This window comes from Sceloporus undulatus, chromosome 2, assembly GCF_019175285.1.
Source record: "Sceloporus undulatus isolate JIND9_A2432 ecotype Alabama chromosome 2, SceUnd_v1.1, whole genome shotgun sequence".
NCBI lineage: Eukaryota > Metazoa > Chordata > Lepidosauria > Squamata > Phrynosomatidae > Sceloporus > Sceloporus undulatus.
This window is the reverse complement of record NC_056523.1, coordinates 69,821,898-69,832,768: the sequence shown is the minus strand read 5'-3', so window position 1 is coordinate 69,832,768 and position 10,871 is coordinate 69,821,898. Positions and strand designations below refer to the sequence as shown.

The following is a 10,871-nucleotide window of genomic DNA, read 5'->3' as shown; positions in this document are numbered from 1 at the left end:
TATAAATCGGGCAGAGTAAAATGAAAATGTATATACAGTACAGGTCAAAGGAAAATGAAAAGCTCCATGACCATCACAGGGTGTGTTTAGGGCCAGTAGCAGCATGTTCCATGGCCATGCCCTTGCCTGTCTTCCAACTGAAATTATGAATCACTTGAAAAAAAATTTAAGCAAGCCTTGATAGTGAAACAAATCCGATCCATTCCAAAAGTTAACTATTAATGATGACTAGTTCTAAAACAATTTGAGCTTGGATTACTTGTTGACTAAACATAGGCAAAATAACTCACTTTTGGTCAGAACCTTTGTTTAACCTTGTAAAAAAAGTACAACTGAATGCTTTCATTTTCAAGCATCATGTTAAGATCATTTTTATATGCAATGAACTGTTGCAATACATTTGCTCATTGGGTCCCTACTCTAGGCTACGTTCAGCTTGGCACAGGAACCCTGTAGGGCAGCCATTCTCAAATGGGACAGGACCCCCAAAAAGGGGGGAGGCCCTGGTCCCTTCTCTTCCTCCCAAACTTTTATGTGTAAAATTTACACATGCATTGCATTAAATACTGCATTTACTTAAAACTGTTCTAATTTAAACATTTCTTTATAAAGTGTTAAAATATGAATATACATTAATGTGTGAATGAAAATATGCACACTAAATATTTTTATTCATATACAATGTCAAATGGGGGGGCATAACAACTGCATGTATAGAAGTAAAGGGGCGTCTCAAGGGTAAAAAGTTTGAGCGTTACTTATAGTGTTTTCAGGGTTCTCTGGATTAGGTGGGAAAGGAATAAAAGACACCCACTTACTAAAAGTCCATTATCAATTAAACCCATACTTGTACAGTGCAGCTCTGTGCATGTTTACTCAGAAACAAGTCTCACTGGATTTAATGGATATTATTCCGTTAAGCATACATAAGATGGCAGCCTTAAAGAACAGACTCATATAGTTTGCATGATCTGACTTTTGGTCCTGGGGGACGGGGTGAATCCTGGCTGCAGGTAAGAACTACACTAACAATGCAGAAATGAAAAGTTTTTAGTAAAGGTGCAATAGGAAGTGTCAAATCCAGTGCCATTGAGCCTAAAATTCATATACAGAAGACATCTACACAGTAAGACAGGCTAAACAATGGGAGAGAAGAGCCATCGCTGGCAGTCCCAGCAGCTGGTGAGGCATCCTCTATTCCAACTGCCACTGCTGTGGATGAGAGAAGAGCATAAAACACTCCAGCAGAGAGAATGAGAGGACCACAATGACCGCCTGGGACCAGGGCGAAGAATCTTCTGGTTCTACTGCTACTTGGACCTCTGCCTTCCAAGAAGCAGAGCCCTCCCTCCAGTCCATCTGCCTTGGTCCAGGACTCAGAGGGAGAGAACTGATGGACCTGTTCGGGGGACCTGATCCCCTTCCCAACCACCATCATTCCCTTCTTTTGTGTTGTGTCTTTTTAGATTGTAAGCCTGAGGGCAGGGAATTGTCTAATTAAAAACAATAATTGTAAGCCGTTCTGAGAGCATTTAGGGCAGTATACATACTGTAAGTGCAGGTGGCATAGGTCTTGGAGCAACTTCCTCAAAGGTGGTTATACAATGGTTGTTGATCACTAGTACAAACTTAGATGTAGTTCCCCAGCTCAACTAGCCTCGTCCCAAAAATAATGTAATTTAATTAATCACATTAATTTAAATACATCAATACTTATATTCATTTAAAGCCCCAAATGCCTTAGGATCTGGATACTTCTTGTATGTGCCTGCCTGAAGACTGAGGTCTGCTATGTGGCAAGAAGGGGGCTCCTCTGTTTTACCAGTGAAATATATACAGCAACATGGGAGAGTGCCTTCTCAGCTGTGGCACCCCAGTTGTGGAAAGCCCTCCCCTTGGAGACTGGTACCATTAGGTGCCAAGAAAAAACTTAGCTATTTATTGAAGCCTTTGGGACTTGTTGATTTCTTCCATACTAATGTACAGAGTTTTAAACTGTTTTTAATTATATGTACGGTAGTATGTTTTTATTTTATATTATATTATTGTTTTCATTTAGTAAGCCACCCTGAGATTTTTTTGATATAGGGTGGGGTAGAAATATTTTTAAGACAGAAAGAAAAGAAAACCAGTGGAGTTTATTAAAGGGAATGATATCTTATGAAATGCAAGGTACCATTTGTAGCAGAAGTGTCATGTCAGATTCATCTTAATACATCAAATTCATGAATAGCTTCCTGCATATTTTTTTAATTGATTCCTTTAGTGTTGAAGCACACTTTTCTTTAAAACAAACATTTTATCTAATAGTTTTGAGAAGATACAAATGAAATCCACCACTGAGAACCAGGATGAAATTTCAAGCAATAGAAAAAGATCTAACACAAAAGCTTATAGTCACAGGTTAAGCAACTGAAAAAAGGGGCAGCATCTCTTTAACAGAGTAAGTTGCAAGACATATGGCAGTCACCCATCTGGTGCATTCCTGCATGAGGTTTTGTGATATATTTTGTAACATATTTCAGTCCTAGAAGACCATTCTTGAAGAGATTGTGCAGTTCAATATACTAGTTCATGGAAGTTTTCATCTTCACTGGAAAATAGGAAGGTACCACCTCCTTTATCATGCTGCTTCAAGCACTTACGTTTTTCTCTGTTTTAATATGAACAATGTACAGAGAATCACTGATTTCACTCTGTGGTCTCTTTAAGTTTCCTGAGATAATATACAAGTGGTGAATCCATCTTATTTTGCCTCATAGATATCAGTGTGCCTCCGAATTAAACTGAATTTGCCACTAGGATCAGGAATATACCATTTTTCCCAGACATCTGCATAGGATGCTGTCCTTCCCCAAGGTTTGAAATGTCCATTCCAATGGAGTAGTTTGGCAGCTTTCACAAACTGTGGCGAGTATCTTTTGCCTGCACTTGAACCTTTGAATCAAAGAACAAATATCAGTGAGTTTAGTTGCTATCCAGCCTTCCCTCAAAAGCTCAGAGGAGTTATATGAAATGTTATATGGTCAATATTCATAGTTGAATCTAATTTAAAACTTAGCAAACAGTTTCAGCAAGTTGAATAGTCTGATTTATAATTATCACAGTCCCTACCCCTGTTGATAACTGAGGCAGATTACAGTATGGAGTCCTGAATGCCCTGCTCTGTTTACATTTAAACTGAAACAATCTTTTCAAGCATGCCATTTTATATCAGTCACACTTCATAATATCTAACGGTTCAGAGCTGACCTCCACCCAAAACAGTGGTGGTAAAAGAGAAAATAGATAATCCCAACCATTTCAGTGTCAATTATACAAGTTCAAATCCACCATTAACAACTAACGTCGTGTTATTTCCCCCCACACACACTTACCAAGATGACGCACATTCCACATAGGATCAATGTTTGAATGTCGTTTATAAAATACAATAAGCAGAGGGGGTGTTGTGATACTGCCTGCCAGAGTCCTACTGTATATTTCCTCTCTAGTCAAGAAAAAAGAAAGAAAAATTAACTAGCTGAAAACAGTAGCTGAACTTTTAATATAGATGAACATCTATTTAAAAAGCTGTTTATCACGGGGAAGGAATTCCACTTCTGACAATTCATTCTATTAATCAACAGTCGTGGCACAATTGTTTTTAATACTAATTATTCCCAAAGGAGTCAGGCATTACATACCATGAAAGGGGAATTATTGGCTATAAACTAGAAAAATAGTACTAATAATAATGAAGGTAAAAGAAAAATAATGTAGGTAAACCGGGGGGGGGGTGTCAATTTAACTCATTACATCAGTGAAAAGCCTTTATATCAAGATGGGTAACTGTTAAGGATTAAGGGGACACACTAACACCTAAAGAGACTTCAATGGTCCAGACTTCTCGCAAAAGAAAATTGAGAAACAGATTCCCCCCAACGCCCACTAGGGTTGCGGGTGGGGAGGATATGACAATTTTGCCAAGTTTAAATAGTTCATGTTTGGAAAAAGGTGTCTTTTGAGCCTAAAATGGATAGGCAGGTGGGAGGAGGACAAGTCCAATTTGCTCCCAATCCTTCCAGAGAACATTTGAGGGCGAAAGCATTTTTAGGAAACCAGAACACTTTTTGGATCCTCAGGGCAACAAAATACTTCGTTTTTATCCATTGCATTCAATAAAACCAAAGAGAGTAACTGAAATGTTAGCAGCAACATAGCAGAAAGAATTTTACAATAAGTTGGTTGATTTGTCATTCTGACCACCCTATAAACTTTCCTATAGCCTTAGTCCCCATATATCAGAGTACCATCTGGACATACTCACACAACATTAAGTACCATCCATTTCTCCAATTGCTTGGTGATGTTCTGAAGTTTCCATTCAGTTAGATTTGCAACAAAGACACCCGGATTGAAAGAACAAGTGCTTGCTTTCATGGACAGCTTCCGAACAGCTTCCTTTTTATAATCAAGAAATCCAATGTAATTATACTGAAAAGAAACAAATTGAGGCTCAAATTCAACTCCAAACACAGAGACACAATCCCCAAAAGATTGCCTTTGTCACATGCCCACATCTCTGTACAGTGCTTGATGAACGTCTTCGGCACCACTATAAGAAGAAGAAAAGAGAACCCATAAACTAAAAAGCTTCACCCTAATGTTCCCAAATGTAGTGAGCCTGCTCTGAAATTGAAGGCTGGGAGAACCTGCTGAATCTTTACAAATCAGATGGAAACATCTGTGAGAGAAGTCCTTCTGGTCCAAAAAATGGATTGTGGATCTAAGTCTAAGAAAAGATCAGTCTATCCAGCATGCAAGTTCTAGGAAGTGAGGAAGTTACATTTACTCAAAGGCGCGTTACAGACCACCGGATTGCGGCAGTCTGCTACCGCCGCCGCTTGCACCGTCCGGGAGCTGCAGCCTTTAAACGTCGCGGCTCCCGGACGCTGCCGAGAAGGAGCTTGGAAATCGCGCTCCTTCTGAGGCCCCGGAAGAGGCGCCGCAAAGCGCAAGGGGTGCATTTGCGGAGTCATTTCCGGGGCGCGTGACAGGGCGTATTAAAGGCCTGTTTATAATGCGCCAAAGTCTTCTTCCCACTTCTGACTGTTCAGTATGCAAGGAAACAATTTACTCAACAGAATGAACCTCCTTACTCGTGGTGAACTGGAGACTGAAGCATAGCTTTCAAAGACAATAATGTAGAAATGGAACTCCTCAGGACACGTGCCACAGATCCTGATGTCACAATAATAGTTCAAGGTACTCTGAATACTGTAGCCTTTTCATGTAAAGAGTTAGAAACTTCTACTGTACTGGGATTATAAAATACGCCGACAAGAAATTAAGGTCCTAGCAAATCTAAAACCCAAGTGAAATTTGAGTGCTTAGCTTCATGCAATGTTTTGGAAAGCCACAATCTTGGCGCATTCCTGTAAACCTTTGAAGATAAGAAGGTAAACACAAAAGTGGAGTAGCATCACATTATGTAACATGAACATCTACAGCATTCATGCTGTTTTACAACTGTTGGCACCTGGTTGCCGGCCCCACGGACCACAAATTTGTTTGAAGTAGAGTCACAGTCATCTGAGAAAGCAGCTGCATGGCCTGGTTGCAGTGGAGTGTTGTAAAGTTCAAGGATATCATCTGAAATTGTAATCCAAGCAAAGAAAAACTTATAATGAAAACCAATAAAACCTTGTGTTCTGCCAATGTTCTTTTAGGACAGATAAAATATTGCCAAAATCAACCATATCTCTCCACCTCTACTGCCAAGATCCTGGTCCATGCCCTAGTGGTCTCACAACTTGATTACTGTAACGTCCTCCTGACTGGGCTTCCTCTTTCTCACCTCCATCCTTTAATTTCTGTCCAGCATTCAGCTGCACGCATTATCACTTCCACCCACCGCTCTGACCACATCTCTCCTGTGTTGGCATCCCTTCACTGGCTCCCCCTCCCTTTCCGCATTCAGTATAAGCTCCTGCTGTCAACGTTTAAAGCCCTCCATGGACTGGCCCCTCCCTACTTATCAGACCTTCTTTCTCCTCACCTTCCCACCAGGGCCCTCAGTTCTGGTAGTCAAGGTCTGCTGTCCCAGCCCAGGATTTCCTCTGCCCCATCTCGGATTCGCCCCTTTTCACTCGCTGCCCCTCACTCCTGGAACCTTCTTTCCTCGTAAGCAAGAGCCATCACTTCTTTAACCAGCTTCAAAACGGAGTTGAAGACCATCCTGTTCAGAGAAGTGTTCCAGGCATTGCATAACTGTCACTTGCTATTTGATGTTCTTTTGTTGCCTGTTTTATTGAATCATTTCCTGTATTTTATATGTATTATCCTACTAGAGGGGCAAGCTAACTCCAATAGGCCTCCCTGGAAGAGGTTTACCCATCCATTAAGAAGCCAAGCCCTCCCTCCAGTCCATCTGCCTTGGTCCAGGCCTCGGAGGTAGAGAAGAACTGCTGACCCTCAACCTCTTCCCCTCCACCACTCCCTTCTCCTTTTGTGTCATGTCTTTTTAGATTGTAAGCCTGAGGGCAGGGAACCGCCAAATTAAAAGATTGTATGTACAGCGCTGTGTAAATTTACAGCGCTTTATAAATAAAGGATAATAATAATAATAATAATAATAATAATAATAATAATAATAATAATAATAATAATAATTGTGCACAACCATTCTCATTACTCAGACAGACATGTAGGAAATTAATCCTATTCAAAATCATTAAATTTAACAATGAATCAGGATCAAACTACTTCCACCTGCCCATGATAGATCTGGACAAGAACTCCTTGAACAAGAGCTTCCTGTGCCACGCAGCAAACAACTTCTAAAATGGAAGACTATTTCTAAAACAGTTTGTGGTATAACAGTTATGAAGTGTGTAAAGAAGAGTATCAAGAATCCTATATACCATATGCTGAGTACAGAAAAAGTAGCTCTTTGGATCCCAACCATTCTATAATAGAATAATTCTATAATCAATTTTATTCAAAATGTGGCTTATTCTCAATAGTGTACAATAGTGAACGTACAATAGTGAAAAACACTGTACAAACTGGACTACAAAAAACCGAGCTACATCTAATTGTCAGTCCCAACTAGAGCAGACTGATAGAATCAATAAGACTCATGATTGATTAAACAAGTCCTGTTAACTCAATGGTTCCACTGCAGTTGGGATAAACAAATGGTGTTAGCTCTATGTTTTATTTCAGCTGGAAATATATTACCTTAATGTCAGTGATGTTAATTCATACATACATACTCTAAATGAATCTTTTCTCAGTATCTCATGCAGATATCTGTAATTAATATTACTGAGAGCTCAAATGAAGACATGGTGTGCATAAATCAATTTCACATTTCAACTTAGGGAATGAACTGCTGCACCTATTTAAAATAAAATTAATTATGTGAAATTTTCTGTACTTACACATCTATGAAAAATATTGTACTACTAATTCCCAGATCTAATTGTATCTGTATGCAAAGCCAGTGAAACACCCTTAAAACATAACTCGTGCTTTTTAATTTGTATAACTTGTAGTTACATAATCTTTGTTGTTATAGAATTCAGAGACATAGGTACAACTTCTTTCACAGTCTCAAAGGTACTACAAGAGCTCTTTGCATACTTTGTTGTTGTCATGTGCCCTCAAGTTATTTCCAACATATGGTGACCCTAAGACAACAGTATCACAGAAAGATTTGTTCATAGGGGGTTTGTCAGCTCTCTCCTCTGAAGTTGAGAAAGTATGACTTGCCCAAGATCATCCAGTGGGTTTCCAGGGCAAAGCAAATTCAAATCCTGCTCTTAGGAGCTGTAGTCCAGCACTCAAACCATACTGATTGTATTTCCATGTAACACTAAAGCACAATTCTGCACAGCATGAACAGAAAAGCCTGAAAAAAGACCCCATTCCCCAAATTTTCACTTCTGAGATTTCTCTTTAGGCTATTCCTGGCTTGTCAAAACCAGGAGTTGCAATTTCAAATAAACTGGGACTGTCAAACAAGCCACCTTTTCAAATGTGTTCAAGTTGGCTTGGTTTAATATTGACTAGAGTTTATTTTAAACAATTCCTTGTTGCATATTTCAACAAGACTAAAATCAGGGGCAGCACAATGGAAATCTGCTTTACTTCAGCTGTGTGACAGGAAGAAAGGAAAGTCCATCAGCCAAAGATTTTGCTTGAATTCTTTTCTCTTTATGCATGTAGCACTAAGCCAAAGTAGGAATCATGTAGTCCATGGACCATATATAGCTCCCAGGACCAGCCTGCCCCCACTCCCCAAGGCACACCCCCTCAGCAAAAGCAGAGGTTGAGTTCTGGCCATTTCTTTTTCTTTTGCATGGGGAGGGGTGGTCAGTGTGGCTACTAGAAGGTCCAAGAGATAGGAAATGGGCCTCTGGTCCTTGTCACCCCAGCACTAGACCATGGTTCACTATTACGTGTAGAGTTTTTTGTTGCTGTCATGTGCCACTCAATTATTAGACAGCTCATGTATCAGAGGAGTTCCACAATCTAATTAAAAGGTGTATTGCCATGACTGGAGGCTTCCAGGAGATGTGATTCACCTTTTTTGCCAGAAAAAAGGCCAACTGGGGAGTGGGGTGAAGATCACCAAAACAGTCCTAGAAATCTATATGTGTCCCAGGGCAATACTTTGTCCACTCTTGCTGTGAAAGTTGTTGTTACAACTTACAGGAATTGTCAAAACTATTTGAGGCAGAATAACATTTTATTTTTGAGGCAAGATTGTGTACACAGAGACACATTTCTAAGTCTGAAGTACTTGCAGGGAAAAAAATTCCTTACCTTGCACAATCACATCATCATCCAAATAAATGGCCTTTTCTGCATTAGGGACCCAATTAGGCAGATAGAATCTTGCAAAAGTTAACTAGGTAGATGCAAACAAAATGAAAAGAAAGAAAGAAGCTGAACTTGCAAGCATTCATTTTCTAATAATTAATGATAATAATAATAATAATAATAATAATAATAATTTATTTATATCTCCCGCTTCTCCCTTCGGATCAAAGCGGGATTACAGCAATAAAAACATCATAAAATACATAGAGAATACAAAATATTTCAATCAGAAATAAAAAGGGAAGAGTTGTTACAGTATTGCTCACAGTCGTAAGAATCGAGTTATCGTATTCAGATACTCAAAATCAGACTAGAGGAGATCCATTAGATAGGCCCGCTGGAAGAGATCCGTCTTCAGTGCCCTCTTGAAGACTTCTAAAGAAGATATAAGACGGATCTCTTCCGGTAAGTTGTTCCAAAGTCTAGGGGCCATCGCAGAAAACGTTTTACAAGAGGTAGTTTTCAACCTGGTTTTGGGGTGTTCTAATATTTTTGGGCCAGATGTTCTGAGAGTGCAGGGCGGATTATGTAGGGAGAGGCATTCCCTTAAGTAACTCGGGCCCAGGCCATGTAGGGCTTTCTAGGTAATAACCGACACTATGTATTGTGCCCAGAAGCTAATCAGCAGCCAATGTAGAGATTTCAACACCGGTGTAATGTGCTCGGATCTTGGTGTCCTGGTGATCAGTCTGGCTGCAGCATTCTGAATCAGTTGGAGCTTCCGAACTTGGTACAAAGGTAGCCCTATGTAGAGCACATTACAGAAATCTAAACGAGAGATTACCAGTGCGCCTACTACTGTTTCAAGGTCCCCCTGAGCCTTGATAATAGCCTCTCTTGATAATATCTATACATTCACCAACAAAAATGCAGTAGAACAATTGGCTAAAATTAAGTTGTTGGTAGAATTTCCAAATCTCTACGTGACTATCAGAGCCGGACAGACTTTTAGATGAATACTAATGATAGCAAGAAGTTGTGAGACTGATTTTTCCATATCCTAATATTTAGGCATACATTTATTGTTAGAATGCCAGTGATCTACAGCAAGGTATGCTTACAGTAAGATAAATTAGTATTAGTACTTACAGGTTTTATGGAGTCTGGCATTTCTGAGTCAATCTTCACTTTTCCATCCAGTATATGAGGGTCAAAATCCAAAATTTGGTATTTTACATTTTTCAGACTAGTTTTACTAATCCATGATCTACATAAAGAAAAGAATAATGCAAACAAGTTACTGGAACTCTCTACTAGGGGAAAGTAGGCTGGCTCCCTCCTTATTGTTTTTCCACCAGCAGCAAAGATACAGTAATCACCCTAGATAACTATCACTCAGTTTTCCACTCTCCCCTTTTAAAGTAAGGTCTTTGTGAATGATGACAACACAATAGCAATCTTTCTTAGATGAAGCTGATCATATGGATGCATTCTAAATTGGTGCAGACCTAGTTTTGGAACATAAACAATCTCAGTGGGTGATCTATGCTGTGAATTGTACAGGGGAGTGCATCCCAGTTGGTTTTGGGAACAATGAATCAGCATTCAATATCCTTTACAATATCCTTCAAGATCATTACATCTTTCTAGTCTGTTAAGCCAACATAAGACTGGGGCACTACTTTGCAGCAGTTTCAATACCATCCACTGAACACACCCAGAAAACACTACTAGTGGGCTGCTGTTTGCCTTATGGCCATTAGCTTATGAAATTCCCTGGGCTCAGTACTGACCCTTTTGCTTTTTATCATTTACACAAAGTCATTGGAGCAGGTCATTTGGACTTAGATGTGACTACAATCTTGATGATACTCAGATCTCTCTCCTGCATCTGATGCCAAAGAATTTATGGAAATCCTGAATAATCTGGATTCAGTGAAGGACTGAGTGATCAAACTAAGGCACAACTCAGACAAAGAAAGCAGTTGTTGGTCAGCAGAAAATCAGGTCTGTGAATGGAATTGCAACCCATTCTGCATAGGGCTGCACACTGCCTGGAG

At 39.7% G+C, this 10,871-nt stretch overlaps 1 protein-coding gene across 2 annotated transcripts; it reads right to left on the bottom strand.

Annotated features, from left to right (window-relative positions):
* Positions 1-2,118: 2,118 nt before the first annotated feature.
* GLT8D1 (glycosyltransferase 8 domain containing 1) lies at positions 2,119-10,817 on the bottom strand. 2 transcript variants are annotated; one of them, XM_042453578.1, is made up of 6 exons: positions 9,961-10,817; positions 8,815-8,899; positions 5,522-5,634; positions 4,310-4,443; positions 3,378-3,490; positions 2,119-2,937 (listed from the first exon to the last, which is right to left on the bottom strand). In XM_042453578.1, the coding sequence occupies exons 1-6, from the start codon at positions 9,979-9,981 to the stop codon at positions 2,747-2,749; spliced, it is 657 nt and encodes a 218-aa protein (XP_042309512.1). In that variant the 5' UTR covers positions 9,982-10,817; the 3' UTR covers positions 2,119-2,746. The 2 variants fall into 2 exon arrangements, with proteins under 2 accessions (XP_042309512.1, XP_042309511.1); XM_042453577.1 differs by having other exon boundaries at positions 4,310-4,476; positions 9,961-10,814.
* Positions 10,818-10,871: the final 54 nt, after the last annotated feature.